The sequence below is a fragment of the Aphelocoma coerulescens genome, chromosome 4, assembly GCF_041296385.1.
Source record: "Aphelocoma coerulescens isolate FSJ_1873_10779 chromosome 4, UR_Acoe_1.0, whole genome shotgun sequence".
Classification (NCBI taxonomy): Eukaryota; Metazoa; Chordata; class Aves; order Passeriformes; family Corvidae; genus Aphelocoma; species Aphelocoma coerulescens.
The window spans coordinates 53,450,725-53,468,211 of record NC_091017.1 but is presented as its reverse complement, the minus strand read 5'-3'; the positions used below and the strand labels follow the sequence as shown (position 1 = coordinate 53,468,211).

The window sequence follows — 17,487 nt, the reverse complement described above, 5'->3', positions numbered from 1 at the left end:
GCATATCTGACTTTCACATGGCTTATGACAAAGCTAAATATAATGCTAAATACCATCAAGAAGTAAAAGGGACTATACAGTTCCATGGTAAATCCTAATTCAGTGCTTTAGAAGAACCAGGTAACTTTATTATGGCTGTGTGTGATACAACCCTAAAAAGATACTTTTTGATAGATGTCTAGAGGTGGGCCTGTTTGGTTGGGTTTTTTTTAAGCCCTCTACCCAAGCCACACCAATTATAACAAACAAAACTCTTTCCAAACAGCAATGCTAAAGTACTCTCAAGTTGAGCTGGGAGGTCACATTTTTCAGCAGCTAATTACTGAACTAGAAGGAAAAGAAAAATATATAAAACTCCTCAAAGAAAATTGAAAATATTAAATATTTATTAGATACTGTTACAAAGAATCAATAAAATAATTATTTTCATAAACTTGTACTGGAATGGTTGGAGAGAGCAGATGTGAGATGAAAGACTCCCATCTCTCAGGAAGCATGTTGTACTCCTCTAAGACTGACGAATTTTCATAGAAAAATGCATTATTCAAAAAATTGTTCCCAAAAAATGCTCAAAATTATGACTAGAATGTGTGTCACAAACTATCAATATTCCATCAAATTTTCAAATATCATAGCATATTTCAGCTACAAAAACCATCACCAAAAGTCTGCCACTTCTCAGAAACAAGTGCGCTTGACGCTGTAGTAGCCTCAAAAGCATCCAATACGTTTCCCAAGGGCACCGCAGACAGGACTGTGCTGCGCATAGTTGAGACGTGTTGAACCTGAAAGGGATAAATGTTATTTCTGCTGCGCTACGGTGCAGTGAAAGCGAGCGGCACCGGCAAAGCCATAGACTGCACACAGGGCTCCGATCAGCCACTGTGTAATAATGCTCAAGAGAGGTCAGGTTACGTTAGAGCATCCATTCCGAGAGTGTTAAAAAAAAAAAAAGAAAATCGCGTTATAAACGCAAGATCAATTACATTGGTTAAAAAATTGCAACTAAAAATCAGTGGCGACCTCCCGCGCGGGGCACTGCGGGCGCTGCTGCGGGGCAGCCCCCGCCGCCAGCCGGCTGCGGGAGCGCCGAGCGCTCCGCGGGACGGCCGCCTCCTCGAGCCTCCGCCGCTGGGCAAAACGCTACCTGCGCCAAAACGTGCCATGTCTCTCGGATCTGCCATTCCCCTTTCACTTTATGGCTAACACTCCATCGAGGGGATAAGCGAAGCGCCCTCAGCAATTATTCACCGTCTCTTGCCGGGAAGCCGGCACTCCAGCGGCGGGGGGCGCGCCGGGCGGTGGCAGCCCCTTCCCCACGGCAGCCCGGGGCTCTGGGTCCGGCTGTGCCCCGCCACCCGCGAGGCCCCGCCGCCCTCAGCGCTCCCGCGGCACCTGTTGCGGCGCAGCGCCCTCGGTCCCCCCCGCCCGCGGCGCCCCGGGGCGCGGTCCCGCCGGGCCCGGGCGGCCGGGGCGGGCAGAGGGGCGCCCCGGGGCCGCGGCGCTGCGCTGCGCGCATGCGTCTCGCTCTCGGGAATTGTTTCTCCTCGCCGCTCCGCGCCAAGTTCCAGTTCGCGGCTCGTCCCCCGTGAGGCGGCGGCCGGGATGGGGGCGGCGGCGAGGCGGGCCGGCCCGCGGGCGCTGCTGCTGCCGCTGGCGCTGGCCGTGGCGTGCGCGGCGCGCAGGTGAGCGCCGCCGGGTGCGGACGGAGGGAGGGAGGCGGGCGCGGGGCCGCCCGGCCTCCTCCCTAACCCGCTTGTGCTTCTTCCCGTAGCGCCGACGGGCCCAGCAACATGTCCTACGTGAAGGAGACTGTGGACAGGCTGCTCCAAGGCTACGACATCCGCCTCCGCCCCGACTTCGGAGGTAAGGCGCCCGCGGCCCCGACCCGCGCCCCGGCTCCCCGAGGTCCGCTAACGCCGCGTCCCGCTCCCTCCGCAGGTCCGCCCGTGGATGTGGGCATGCGGATAGAGATCGCCAGCATCGACGTGGTCTCGGAGGTAAACATGGTGAGTGACCCTCGGGCCGGGGCGGTGGAGCCCCAGCGCCTCCCTGCCCGTGCGGGGGCTGCCGGAGCCCCGAGGCCCGCGCTGCGACCGGCCGGGAGCCCGGCTGCGCGGGGCTGCGCGGGGCTGCGCGTACCGAGCCGCAGCGATCGCCACGAAATAACCGAGCACGTCGCAGTTGCTAGGAAAAGTTATTTGCATTTTTAAGATGGTGTTGGCATGCCTGCGGTGGCACTTAGGAAGAGCTCCCTGCCTTGGTCAGAACACCTGCTGCAGGTTTGAGGTTCTGGGTCTCACTTGCTCTGGTTTGCCCTTTGCATAGTCAGCAGCTGCTGTCGGAAATGCTGGAGTTTCTTGAGCTGTAGCAGCAGATGGCCAGATGTGCGTGTTTTCATTTTAAGTTATTTAAAGAGTTAGACAGTTCATTTTGCATGCTAGTAGCCTTGAGCAAAAGGTGAAAAGAGAAAATAAAAAGGAGTTCTAGAGAACGCTCTCTTTCTTGTAGAAGGAAAAAAACACTGTAGAATAAGTACATAAGGATGTTTCCAGCTATCAGAATCAGAAGTCTCATAGCTACAGGTGTGAAACATACTGCATTTGATTTCATTTCTCCTGCAGGAAGGAATGCTAATAGACAAGCAGGCTTAAAGAGCAAAAATGTGACTCTTCAGTGCCTGCCTCATTTGACAGCCTTTTCCCAGAAGAAAACAGTAAACCAGTTGCAAGTTTGAACGTTACACAAAATCATGTTGGATTAGTCAGTGTCATGGGCATTTTGCTCTCACTCGCTTATGTTTGATCTCGCATGAATCGAAGATGCTTTCTGTACATAGGGGAACACCTTCTTAGTTAAAAGAAGCTTAGAAACCTTACATTTCCATCCTGATTAGCAGTTTATTTCACTAGGTGATATTTACCCATTCAAAGTAATTTACCCAAGAGTGGGGATTTCTTTGTTGGTATGTTAGTTAATAGCAGTCATTAAAACAATCTCTTCATAGATTTCTTTTGTTTTGTTTTCATACTTAGTTTTTTTCTGTTGTTTTTTATATATATCACAGCTTCTGTTTGTGTGTAACTGTTATATTTGCTTATGAATATGCATGGTAGAGTGGGGAGGAAACAAAATTTGTCAGATTGTGTGTAGCATACCAAGCTCTGCAGACTGCTAATGCCACACAAAAACATTTTGCAAGTTTCGGCTCCTGGTGTTCCTGTTGCTGTGTTGTACTTTTAGGGGGGAACATGGTACAGACCACACAGATAGGGCAGAGTAAACAGAACATAGACCTTATCAAAATAGTCAAAGAACAAATCTACTCCAATTCCAAACTATTTCTACTACCCTGTAATGGGATTACACCCGGAAAAAGCCGAACAGAGCAAACACCAAAATACCTGTTCTGAAAAGTCCAGAACTTAACTTGTAAAGTCTCAACATCTGAAATACTGTTAATCTGTAGGGGAGGGGATGTGACAGTTTCCAATGGCAATCTCACAGGGCATTAATTGCATTGCACCAGCTCACAGCGTTTCTTAGTTGCATCCTGTACCTGTCAAAACTTTCTTCTCCGTTCTAACACTTGCACAGCCTCTGGGAAAGAAAAGTTATGTGCAAGATGGATTCTTTGAATAATCTCTGTGTGTAGGGGGGCAGCTTGACTAAAGCTGGTCAAAAAGTAAGAAAATGTTTTCATTTCATAAAATGCCACATCTCACAGCAGAAGGAACCAACCAGTTGCAGCTGTAGCCATAGTCCATTCCTGAAAGCAAAACATTCTGAATCAGTTTGAGACGGCTTTCCCATATCACAAGTACTACCTGTACATACCTGTATCTAGAGTGTTCTGTGTTGCAAAATCTTTATTGTGTTGCTGGAGACTGTCTGCGTGGTTTTGGACAATGATCAGTAATTTCATCCATCATTGCAAAAACAAGGGAGTCGATATCTTGGCTTAAGAAAAGGTTTTTTACCTAGTAAAATAATGTTTTGTTCTAGTACTTTTTTTTATTTCTGAGAAATCACAGCCTTGAGATGCTTAATGCAGTCATATGCAAGTCATTCATCTTTTCTTTTAAACTGTGTCTTTTAGATTTTTTTAAAAATTCATTTAATAAGAGCTACTGTTCTGTGGCTTCAGAGCCAGAAATGTTTTTCAGAAGATCGTAATTTATAGCATCCTTCGGCTATAGGGCAGTTTTGTTGCTGAAGGAAACTGGAATAGTAGCCGGGAGAGCAACACTCTCATCATGTGAAGTCCTCCTGGCAAGAGGGTCTGGTTGGATCCACCAGAGTTCAGTCAGTCTCACCCTATCACTATTGGAGGGAGTTGTCTTATCTCTTGGCTTTCCTCAGGAGCATGAAGCCTTATATCCAGAGTGACAGAGACACATATCCCCAATCATGGTGGCCACAGAGTTAAATTTTGTCTTCCAGTATAAATGTATAAATGAGAGTAAAAATTATATATATAGAGAGAGAGAGAGAAAGGCAGTGAAGGAGGTGTTCTCCTTTGGTGTGTTGGCTGAGATATGGTCATGGCTGTAGACTGTCTGCCATGTCAACAGGCTGCTTTGTATGTCCAAGTAAATCTAGTTCTTGGGTAAAAAGTTGAAATATTGTTATGAATGGATGATGTGGGTTTAAGCAAGTCCCTGCCTTTTGCCCAGGTCTCTGGCAGTAGGCAGTCACATTGTTGGGGTGGCCAGCACCTCAAGACCCACTCTCCTTTGTAAGTTCTTTAATAATGGCTGATTCCATCTAGTATAAAATGAATTATTTATTTAATAGACACAAAACTAACAGACATAAGACTTAAGACAGACTATTACTGCACAGGATTAAGACAAAAAGAGGCAAATAGTATTATACACACAGGATTAAAGGTGCCTATTTATTTTACAGCTAGCAAAGAAATAATATAACTTACGATCCAGTGATTCTTACCATCCAGTTCCTGATGGAGCACACATGGAAATCCTTTCCCTCAATTCCCAGGAAAGTAATCACAGAATCTGTGTCCAGGCTCTGGGCAGAAGTCTTGCGTGCCTTCAGGGCATCTGGGTAGAAGGCTTCTCAGGGTGTGTGTAGGAGACTTCTGCCTCTGTGATAAACTGTAGTACTTTTATAGTGTAAAAACAGGCCTTTTGGTCACCTATGTTTTATCTCTTCCCACATCTGTTAAGCTGGCAGACCTTTTGGTGCCAGGAGAGATACTTGCTGGGCCTTGCCTGCCTGGGTTATCTCTCCTATCTGCACTGGCCACCTGTGGTGGGGAGAGGGGTGATATACCCTGCCACAGATATAGGCAATAGAATTATTTTGAATTCTGTGAGCACCAGTAAGTGTCTGTTCAAGCAGCTTGGCTGGTCATAGTGGCTTGTTCTAATCTACTAGACTATTGTGAAATACTATACTCAGTTAATGAACCAAGACTTACACAGTCTTGTTTTTCTCTGTTCTGGTTTTTCTCTGCTAGCACTCAGTCCTCATCTCCTCAGCTCATTAAATAGCATTGTTTTATAGCTGCTTGGTAGTTCAATAATACTGTGGTGAGCTGCCATATTAACTTTTACGGAATAATTAATTGAAGCATCCATTCTTACCACTCTCCCATTTGACATCAGAGATGTTGTCTTATGTTGATTTTTGCAACTGAGGAGCTTGTCATGCATCAAACAAGCAGGAGAAGTAGAATATAAACATCCTAGTGAGCACTGCCCAGTTCTAACCATGCTTTCTCCCTAATATACCGTGATATATAAGTTTTAGTTTAGTTTTCCATCTGATTTTCACGGCCTTGCTACAGTAACTGCAAGCATTCCCTTACAAAGGTACAAGGTCACCCTTCTCCTTGTCTCAGTTAATGACTGTTCAGCTAACTTTCATTCATGACAGAGTTCCTTAAGTATAATAGACGTCTACATGAATATAGAGTTCATTAAGAACCATACTATTACTAGATTGTTAAGCTGCTGTGATGTCTGGTTTACTCTGATGCCTTTATGTGGTTAGTAGAAGGTGCTGCTTGTATATCAAGAATAAACATAGGTAGAATGATTGGCAGTAATTAGTGTCGTGCTTCAGGGCAAGCAAACAAATAATGTATTGCTCTGTCTACTAGGAAACAGTCGAGAGAAGTAGCTGGACTCAAAAAATTCACATGCAGTACATGATGTAATTTTCTCTAAAATGTGTTCCTTACTGAAAAAAACGTGGTCAAACCTTTATAGTAGGCAAAAGATGTCATGTACATGTCCTAAAATTTTAAAAAACAGTGCATATGATTAAGAACCTTTTATAGAGTAGTTAAAAAAGACACCACAGAGGAAAAAAAAAAAGAAAAAAACCCTGTTTTATATTGGGAACACTATTCCTGACCTACCATACTGATTTCACACTGATGATGTAGTTTCTGTGATTGCAGACTGAAGGTTTCTTGTCCCAGCAAAAAGAAGTTAAAGAAAACATGGAAAGAATGTGTAATTCTTTAGCTTCTCTAAACTTGTATTCAAGCCTCTTATATTTATGTGATCTCCCAAATAAGCCACAAATCTTGCCGAGAATTTGTATATCTTTTATGCTCTCAACATCCCAACCTGTTGGGTAACATCTTTTTGCCCCAGAAAGAATTTAATTTAGCTTAGACCACTCACTTTTTGTATCCTTTTGGTAAAGTTGATAATTTAAAAAGCCAACTGCATAAAAATATATGTATATACTATGTATGTGTGTGTATTGCAGATTGAGAAAGACTTAAGCTGTATTTACTGACATAGCCAGAGTTTCACACATCTTATTCCTCCTTCCTGTCTTGATTAAGTATCTGAGAATTTAGCATGGTGGCTGTTGTGAATCTCGACATAGGAAATAAATCCTGGGGAACCAAATTGGCTCTTTGCATCAGAGCAGCCAAGTCCCATTTTTTGTAATCATAAGTCTTGTTCATATAGAACTAAAACATCAAAAATTCCTTTAGCCCCAGCCAGTGTGGCAACACAAATGATAATAAATGATCCTTGGTCTAAATATATTTTCCTGAAGATATTCATACAGACTAAACTGATTTTTTTTTCTAAAAAGTCTAAAAGCTTAATAGTTATTAATGAAAATTTACTTAGCTGTAGTGCAGAAGAAGAAAGGAGAAATACTTTTTTGTCATATAGCAACTGTCCTAAAGAGCATGGAGGACATGCAAAAGCACTTTAAATTAATATTAGTAAGAATGTTCAGTAACCGATTTTTTTTTCAGCAAATGCAGAAAAACTAATCAAGTAATAATACATAAAGGCCAGATCATTTCATCACTGCCTATTCCAAACAGGAGTAATTATATTAAAGAGTGAAACATGGAATGAATGTAGAAATGGGCAGCTTGAGGTTAAGTGACTGTGTCACTGTTAGTGGATGTTTTCTTGGATTGTTTTTCATTTGACAAGAATAAGCATTCCTTCAAAAAAATTGACAAATAGGCAAAAATTGTAAAGCAATAATGTAAATGTTACTTCATATGATCCAGAAATCAGATGCATCTTAATTTTTCAAATGTTGAACAAACTTGAGGCCAGCTTCAGGGCTGATATAAACTGTAGTCCAGGTTTTCTTTTTAGGCTGACAGGCACAATACTCTTCTCATTTCAAGGCTTAAACAAACTAGCTATGAATGCCCTTTAGAAAATACATATGTTTTTTGTCTAATGTTAAACTCACAGTTCCCCACAAGTGCAACTCTCCTGACTCCCACAGTCTATAGTTAATCAATCATATCACAGTGGTGCCTGTGAAATTAGAGGGGTGACACCCTGCCCTTTTGTAGTGGAAGCTTTAGCACCCAGTTCAAGGTATGTAGGATTTCACTAAATAAGGGGTATGCCTGCAAAGAGATAGGCTTTTTAGCTGTATGGAAGGGAAGATGAAAGGATTTCCCCAGCACTGCCTGTTTGTGCACCTGCATCAAACAACGTGGCTGTGCTGTGACCGCTGGAAACATCCAGCTGATCTGTTAATGTGCACAAATCCCACAGTTCCGTGGTACAAACCTTTTGAAACATTCACAGTCCCAAACAGTCAATGATTAACACCAAGAGACCCATTCCCCAAAATTAACTTCTTTCAAAAAAAAGAAAAAGAAATCCATAAAATTAAATTTCATGTTTCTCTTCTTGTGCACAGGACAGGGTAAGTGCTTAATTAAAAGCTTTCACATTTTCCACAACTGCGTTTCCCTTTTACTTCTGATTTTGGACTTTATATCTGACTTCTGAAAGAGAATATCGGAATCTTCCAAACTAAGCATTTTTCTTCATAAGGAAATTCGAAGCATACATTTCAAATGTCTGCAAAACTTAGTCTTTTTTTTTTTTTAATCAGCTTTACTTTGTACTCTATTGTCTGAAAAGTTCCATACCTCCTCTAGGCCATAATAATAATAATCATCTACCAACTGCAGCTCAATACAGACCTGGAGCTGAAGCTGTGCAACCAAGAGAGGGAACACTCATACCATCAGATGGAGGAACCTCATTGGAGGAAGAATAACAACCTCAGTAGCTGTTACCAGAAAGACCTGTTTGTGTTCACAGGATGCCAAGTACTCTGTGACAACAGCTGAAACTGTTAAATCAAACCCAGAGATTGCCTTCATTTAGAAGTATCCCCAGCTGATGTGTTTTGTTGTTCACGGTATTCCGAACAGCATCTGCTTGGGAGAATTCTCTATGGTTTCTCATCTCCCATCCATCTTAAGTGTGCTGTATTTCAGAGCATCAGTAAAGGCCGAAAAAACAACCATAAGGTCTTCTGGCAGGTGATGAAAAAGTCCAAGATGGCTACCTGAAAGATTTTATACTTTAATGCTCTTTGAGACTCCTTCTTTTCTTCTAGAAAGAGAACCCAGTATCTCAAGGTATCACTTTAATCCTTGTAGAATTCTCTCATGTTAAAAAATGCCTGTAACTCTGGCAGTGCTCCAAAAAACATATTAAAATGAAATTATTTCCACCCCAAAGGCTAAACTACTGTAAATATGTTCACAAGGAAATTGGTCATAAGAGTCACTGGATAATCCAGCAGAATAACACCAGGTAATGCAGTGTGTTTGATTCTTTAAGCAGTAACTTTGTATTAAGATTTACGTGGGATGGAATATGTAGACCAGATTTCTTGCCTATCAACTTTTACAGTAGCCTTTCAGGATTAAAAGGTTGCTTTTGGCCAAAGCAGTGTCACACTGAGGTTGGTTGCATCCTCTGCTGGGGCAAATCCTTAATGGTTCATGTCACAAACCAAGGAAAGATGTTGTAACAGAAAGGTGATTTAAAAGATTCAAAGTCAGCTTCTAGAAAGCTGCATTATTACTCAGACATCCACCTTATAACAAGATTGACTTGTATGGTTTTAAATGCTCACATTACAGTACATAGTTTCAAAGCAAAGATTAATGATTTCAGACTGCCAAACTTAATTAAAAGTTGGAATAAATGTTCTCCATTAGAACTCATCAATCCATTTGACTGAGATGGAAGAATTTCAGTCATGTCTTTTTTAATTGCCTGTAGAAAGAACTGAAGAGTTAGCAAAATTAAAACTGTTGAAACAGATAAACGGTGTCTAAATATTATGCAGGATCTTAATCATATTAAAAGAGGAGTGCAGTTAATTTCCCAGCATATTTTTAACCTGAAGAGCCTCCTAAGTGTAACTGAAGTAACATGAGTAGAAGTCAGTGGCAGGTAGGTATGTTCGTGCTTGTGTATCTCAGGAGCTTCTGTAAGTACTAATTATTGCAGTGCACCAAGAACTCCTGTCCCATCCAGGTGGACTAGATGCTGATAGTCCCATGTTTTCAATGAATATGCTCACAGATAAAATTTCTTACACCACTATAATGAAGTACATACTAGCTCCACCAGCTCAGCAGTTTACTCAGCAGCTTGCAGGAGCAGTTCAGCTCTCCAGTTTACATAATTTGTAAACCTTTATTTACTTCCAATTTTCTGTGTTGTTGCTCTTCAGCAGCATGAGAGAATAACCAAGCCTGGAATGATACCCTCCTATCCTGTGTTCTTCCATTATGATTTATCCTTTCTTTAACCAGTGGTTTATTTGTAAGCCAGTAACTGATCAAAATAAAACACTGGTCAAGGAGAGAAATGGAGGAGGTTCAGAGGCTTCATTTGTATTAGCGCATTTCACAGGCAGTGCAGCTTTGTCACTGGTTTTCTATGGAGGGAACAAAACATGAGATTGACATCCACCTGTAAATTCTGAGTTTATTTTAGCTACTGCACCAGGAGCAACTGGGGGAGAAAAAAGTTTCAGAACATCAGTTACATGCTGGGAGTGAAATCTGTAATGCTTAACAGTCTTCACAACTTGTTCAATGCTCCATGTATTCCTAAACTAACAGGAAGCAAATACACTGTCATTTTGGTGTCAATTGGAAATGAATTCTGAATATAGATCTTTTCAGTTCCCACTGTCAAGAGAAATGAGTTTCTTTTTCAGAAGCACACTAAGGGTGTGATTTTTTGATACATTAAAGATTATTTACATTCCAGATAATACATTCTTTCTTTTTAGTTATTCCTAGTAGATACTCAGAGTTAAGTACAGAGCAGATGACGAGAAGGAGTAGCACGTATCAGGGAAATGTAATGACAAAACATAACAAAGTACTAACCACTTACAGCCGTTGTTTTGACTCTTCTCACCAGTGTGACATGGTCTATCAGGGAAAGTTGATCTTTGGAAATTTCTACATTGGATCAATTCAGTGAACCAGTTCCAAATATGAAGCTAAAAATTCTTCCTGTTTTGGGAGTGTCTTATCCCAATGGCCATTTCATCCCTACAGTGCTGAAAATTTACCATAACATGAATCTTTCATTTTTCCCTTCCCAGAACCCTGTAATTCTAAATGCAGTTTTCACAGTTCTGCCTTTTAGATCACACCAGGGAAATACCACTGCCAGAGACAAAATAGGGAAATGTGGCCCATGTCCGACCAGTGTACTTCTCTGGGTTTGATCTCCTCAATTTCTCACTGGAACAGGGATATTTTTAAAGTAATACTGCTCTAGCCCCTTTGAAGAAGAATAGGTAAGAGGAGACACAAGAGGAGTCAAAAGTATTCTCATGAATAATGTGATACTGCACTGTCACCCTTGGTCTCTGGACATTTTGCAGTGTGATGTGTGTACAATATTGTTATACTGTCCACTAGGAAACACAATGGATTTGAATTTATCATCTTTTAGTGTCTTCAAAGTAGCTGTAAGCACTCCAGTTAGTCAAAGAACAGACATTAAATATATCCTGAGAATTACTTTTTAAAGGGGATTAATATTAATTCTTCAGCTCATTATTAGGAGTGAGTGCAGCACTGACAAAGAGTAGCAGAACAGCCAGCAGTGCTCTCAGTGCCCTCAGGTGTTTTCATTTCACATCTGCAGAAGCCAGAAGCATTTAAAATGAGAGCTCATCTCCTGAACTGCCTTCTCTCAGAAGGTAACACAAAGCAAAGGTCCATCCAGGAACACTGCTCATTAAGGTGTCCAGTTTAAAAGCTGGTTTCCTTTCCCAGAAGGAAAGAGAAAAGTAACTTCCTTCCCCCCCCCCCCCCCCCCAATTTGTTTACAAGTCACTTCTTCTCTTGAAGTAAAAGTCATGCTTATTCCCGCCCTCCTCCCACAGCAGGGTAGCTGTTAAACCACTATCTTATTGGAAACAAACACTTAAAAAAAAGAAGTTAAATAATAATCAGCAGATGATTCTGATCTATTACTCAGGCAAGCTTATTACCTGGGTTTATTATGGAACCTGATGGTTTCAGTGACTTTTGCACAGCTTCTGTTTGGAAATCCAGGCAACAGTGGTGCTCGAGATCATAGAGAACAAGTAAGTGGAAGAGGCGCTGCTGAGGACAACCTGTTGTGCCAGGGAATAGCGTCAGGGCCTGACTCGGCAGGGCAGGACTGCTGGCTCAGCAGGACCCCGCTGATCTCACTGCTGCTCTGCGGGGCCCATCGGGTCAAGCTGCTGTTGTGACAGATGGCTAATTCTTTTCAACAGATTTGAAACAGCAATACCGTGGTTTAGATTATTTTTTATAGTACTACATAGAACCTTTTACAGTGCAGTCAACATTTTTTATGAATTACATATTTGGTTTCTTTTCCCAAGGATGTTTGTGGGACTAGAAGGAACTTGAAATAAAGCAATTGTTGTGCTGGTTTTTTCTCATCCAAGTGATTACAGTAATGAAGAATTCAGCACAGTCTTACGGAAAGGAATTAAAAAATATGGAGCTCTGTACTTAAAACATTACAAACCTATTAAACTCATTAGTAGGGATAATTCTGCAATTTTTAGCCAAAAAAAATGGGGAGTCAGTATTCCATGTGACTTCCCATAAACAGAAGTGATCATTACGACACATTGCAATATCGAAGAACTCTGGAGCAAGAAGGCTGGACAAACTTTTTGCAACAGTAAGCCAAACACAATTTTGAACCAATACACTTTGGTTTAAATACTTGAGTCATCTTTTGTAGAAATTCTACAGAAGAAAAATATATTTGACATCTTGGTAGGAGAAAAGATTCTTCCCATTTATTAGCTGTTCTTCCACTGAATATCAGCTCCAGAGGCCTCCTCTGGAGTATGTGGAGCATTGGAGTGCTCAGCTCACCTTGTTCTTTGATTAGGTTCCTCTGAAATCAATGAAGATGCATCAGTAATGAATCAAACCAACCTTATTCAAGGTGATTATACTTTCCTGCAGTAACTGCATTTTCTTGGAAAAATTCTGCCTGTAACATTTGTAAATTCAAGACAAAATAAACTGTTCTGAATACACACAGACGTCAAGAAAAAACTTTTTTGAATGCTTAATTTTTATGATGATGCCTCTGAGAAGCAAAATGCAAAAAAGAATTAAAATGAGCAAGTGAGAAAAAGAAGAAGTCTGTTACCCTTACAGGAATATATTCTCTGTCATTGCAGAGTCTTGGCTTGCAGACAGCTTGGTTTTCCTTGCAGCTTTTTTACAATTTTCTGCTGCTATATTCATGCATCCTAGCCTGGTGTTTAAATTAGAGGTTGGAGCAACCCCCAGTATCAACACAGGCTGGGGGATGAACACATCCAGAGCAGCCCTGCCAAGAGGGACGTGGGGGTGCCAGTGAGTGAGAGGCTGGACATGACCCAGCCATGTGCACTCACAGCCCAGAAAGCCAAACGTGTCCTGGGCTGCATCCAGAGCACCGTGGGCAGCAGGGGAGGGAGGGGATTCTGCCCCTCTGCTCTGCTCTGGTGAGACCCCACCTGCAGTGCTGCATCCAGCTCTGGGGTCCCAGCAAAAGAAGGACATGGACCTGCTGGAACGAGTCCAGAGGAGGACACCAAGATGATGAGAGGGATGGAGCAGCTCTCTTGTGAGGAAAGGGTGAGAGAATTGGGTTTGTTCAACCCCAGGAGAAGACTCCAGGGTGACCTAATTGCAGCCTTGCAGTCCCTAAAGCAGCCTACAAGAAAGATGGAGGGGGACTTTTTACAAGGGCATGTAGTGACAGGACAATGATTAATGGCTTTAAACAAAAAGAGAGTAGGTTTAGATTAGATATTAGGAAGAGATTTCTTACTGTAAGGGTGGTGAGGCCCTGGTACAGGTTGCCCAGAGAAGTTGTGGATGCCCCATCCCTGGAAGCGTTTGAGACCGGGTTGGATGTAGCTGTGAGAAACCTGGTCTAGTGAAAGCTGTCCCTGTCCATAGCAGGGGGGGTTGGAACTAGATGATCTTGTCCCTTCCAGCCATAACCATTCTGTGATGGTATAATTTAAACGTTCGTATAAGAAGCTGTCAGTCTTTCTGACAGTAATCTGAGACCTCAGTCTCCTTTGTTTCCACTGGAGCTGAGCCAGCTCCAGTGGAAACAAAATGAACATGAACATCTGCCTATGCATCATCTTTTTTCTTACTCACACCCACAGCCACATTATCAGAATGGCATGCAAGTTTTAAAAGTCACAAGTGGGAATCTCTTCTGTTCTTTGTAGGTAGCAATCAATTTCCTTTGATTTTATTTGTATATTTGACTTTAAAATAAATCAAAATAGATCCAGAATAGGAGCTTTGAATTTTGTACTGAAACTGGGGAAGTGTGTGGATGTTGACGCCTCTTCCTCCTGTGGGTGTTAATGCCTTCCTTCCTCCTTCCACAACAGTCATTGTAGTGGCAGAACAAAGCTGTGAGTGGAGGTACTTTTTCCAAAGGAAAAGGCAGTGATTCAGGTGTCTGGGTCATGCTCATAAAGTGTTTTGGAGGCCTGGAGTGTCTTAGATTTCACTTTTGTGTTCAGCAGGAGATCAGTGCCTACAGGGGTTATATGTTGTTTGCTTTATGGAAGGAAAGAGTCTCAGGGGAGAGATGTTAAGTGGAACCAAAGTGTAAATTTCTGTCCTTACATGGCTTTTTTTTGACTGGTTGGTTTGTTTCAATTTCTCTGGCCCTCAGTTGCTTCTCTGTTAAGATTTCTACCTTACAAGGGTATTACGGGAATTAAATGCATTGTATGAGCGTTCATTTGGACAGTGAGCAAGTTTCTGCACACTCAGGTGGAAAGAAAAGGCTTACAGCCTGCAGCTAAAAAAGAATATATCCCCTGTGACCTGTAATTTCAACACAGCATCGTGGGTTATGACCCAGCTGGTCTGTTCCTACATCTCTGCAAGAATACTCCTGCAGTTCTGACAGGAATTTATTTCTTACTTACCTAGTGAGAAATCCCAAGAAAGCACAAAATGTTGCATAGTAATTACATTTTCCTCAGTGGTATTGTTGAATGACATATTGTGATATATCAAGAGGCAACTGTGAATTTAGCTTCAGTCATCACAGTAGACTTTGCCCAATATGGTAGGTTTCCAGATGAACATAGTGTGAATGTAAGAATAAAGGGAAGTTTCTGAATACCACACAGCATCATGCCTACTTTGTCAGCATTAGCTTTCAAAGCACATACGATTCTGCACTGGCTTGGGAAATCTTCATGTATTCATTATTTATTTAGCTTACATATTCACTCTAATATTTAAGAATATATTGTTGACAGGTGGTTTCACAGGAGAAGACAGAAATGATAGTCACTTGTCAGAAGAATCAGACATCAAAATATGAAGCCTTCCCTTTCTTTCTGTTCAGTGTTTGATGCCACTAAATGCCTGTTTCTTGTGATTAACAGAACAGGTAAGCATGATTTTTCTGTTAGTAAGGCTATTTAACCTTACTAAATTTCAGAACAGTATTCTCCCAGTTTTTGGAACATGATAACAACATGCAAAAGCAGAAAGCTTTGCTAATCATTAAAGAGGTGGCAGATTTTCACTTTTATCCCTTTGTGATCATTGTCTTTTGCAAGATACTGCAAGGCTGGCGTGTGGGGAGGAAGAAACAATAAAGACTGGCACAAAGCTTTTCAGTTCACACCCTTACCAGGGCAGTTAGCATAAGCAGAAATTCCCCTCTGTGGGAAAGATATTTTTCTTTAGGTGTTTGTGGAAGAGTTTTAGTGCACCCTAACAAACAGTAGCCTTCATGCAAAGTGTGTGGCTGATAAATGAAAATGGTCTTCCCAAGCCTGCCATTCTTGTTACTAGAGTGGACACTTACTTCACTGGGTGTTCTGTCAGTGCCAGGCCCAATGGACTCTTGGACAAAAACTCTGTCTGTAGCAACTCTGCATTGCAGTTTCAGCCCTTTGGCCTCTTGGTAAGTCATGTCTTATGCTGGGAGCAACACATTTAAAGTCAGCCATCCCTGAGGGGTACAAGAAGGTAGATACTCAGTTCCTGGGTAGATGAGGAGGTCAGTTACTTCAATTACAAAGCACTGCTAATATATGCTGTAATGAGAATTGAGTGCAGTAGTGCCAAATATCTTCAGTCGTTATCAGTCTGTTCACCAGAGGGGTAATGGGGGTTGCTTGAAGTGACAAAGAGGAAAGTTTTCCTCCCTCCTCTAAATAATTTGTTGGAAGTATCCTAATCTCTCTCTGTTAATCCTGTCATACAAAGTCTGTGCTGATATTTCTTCAAGGTTAAGGGGCTAAAGTTAGGCAGTATGAAGACCTTGATGAAGATTTTTTTTTTCCCTCCTTCATAATATGTTACTTCTTAAATTCAAAGGAGGGAGCACTTTTTTTGCTCAGCAATTCTTAGTCTCATGATTCAAGCATTACCACATTACCAAACCAGTTGCACAAGTAATTTAAAGACATCTAAAAACTGTATGGATATTAGTGTGGTTTGGTGCATAAAATTGCTTCTTGGACTCATTCTTTTGGCCATGTCTCTCTGAGAAAGACCAGTCAAAGGTGGCATAAGGTAATATGGCTGGTGTGTGCCAACTGGAAATTTTCATGCACTTGACAAGAAGTCCCAATAACTGAGTGTTATAGCTGCTTAAAGATACTGAATGAATAACAGGACCTAAAAATTACAAGATATTTAGATCCATGTCAAAACCTGATACATTTGTTAAGAGTGTTAATTGTGAAATGAGGGAAGTTATCTTACCTACTCCATCCACTGAGTGAGGAGAATCCTGCCCTTCACTGTGTATTTACTGTTCTTACTCCAAGCCAGTCTGAAAGACTCCAGAAGCTAAAATCAGAACACAGTTGAGCAGTCCTTCCCTATCTCAGTCAGGGGGTCCCCCTTGACTCCAAGACATTATTTCTCATCTATTCATTTGATGACTTTTGTATCACATATCCCAGTATGTGCTCCTTTCATGAAAGGAAAGGAGTCCTTTTGTCTCCTTGGTTTTACATTCCATAGTGCTTTTTTTTTCTCAAGTTTTTCTCTGATATGGTACCTTTAAAATCAATGGCCATTTTACTTACTTTCAACTTAATAAAACAGCACATCATACACCATTGCAAGTACCAGCCTGTACTGGTACTGTAAGGATCCTGTAAGGATCTGCCTTGGGTAGGCTGCAGGTGCATGCTTCACTATGTTCCTGCTTCCTAGATGTATTTTCAGACATCGCTGAGAAAACTTAACAACTGATGTGTAAAGCCATTACACATCATAGGAGTAGTCCATTTCGGAGACACACTTTTCACTACACGTTGATGTTGGATCAGAACCCTTGCTCACCAACACTATTATAAGTTGGCAGTAACTAGTCTGAAATGAATGAATCATAATCAGATGAAAGAAAGAGAACAAGCAGACAAACTGTATTTTCAAAAGCCAACTTCTGTGTATGTATGCATTTCAGAACAAAGCATCTTTCAGATGTTGGATGGAAAGTAATTGCAATTCCGTGTATTATTCCCAAATCTCCTAATTTTCCTGTAATTTTTGTTCCTTACAGCACAGCTCTACTGGTTTTTTATACTATTAATAATATTTTATTAATTCTGTTTTCATGCCTGTTCTTACAACTAAGCAATCTTACCTGAATGTACCTG

General features: G+C 41.6%; 1 protein-coding gene across 4 annotated transcripts in view; it reads left to right on the top strand.

The window, feature by feature from the left end:
• The first annotated feature begins 1,535 nt into the window (after positions 1–1,535).
• Positions 1,536–17,487, top strand: part of GABRB1 (gamma-aminobutyric acid type A receptor subunit beta1) — a 123,538-nt gene continuing 107,586 nt past the window's right edge. For all 4 annotated transcript variants that reach the window (XR_011150730.1, XR_011150729.1, XM_069014188.1 and 1 more), the window contains exons 1-3: positions 1,536–1,685; positions 1,775–1,866; positions 1,942–2,009. Coding sequence is in view for 2 of the 4 variants with exons in the window: in XM_069014188.1 (XP_068870289.1) it covers positions 1,606–1,685; positions 1,775–1,866; positions 1,942–2,009 (240 nt within the window). In the remaining 2 variants the exon portion in view is untranslated. The remainder of the gene's footprint in view (positions 1,686–1,774; positions 1,867–1,941; positions 2,010–17,487) is intronic.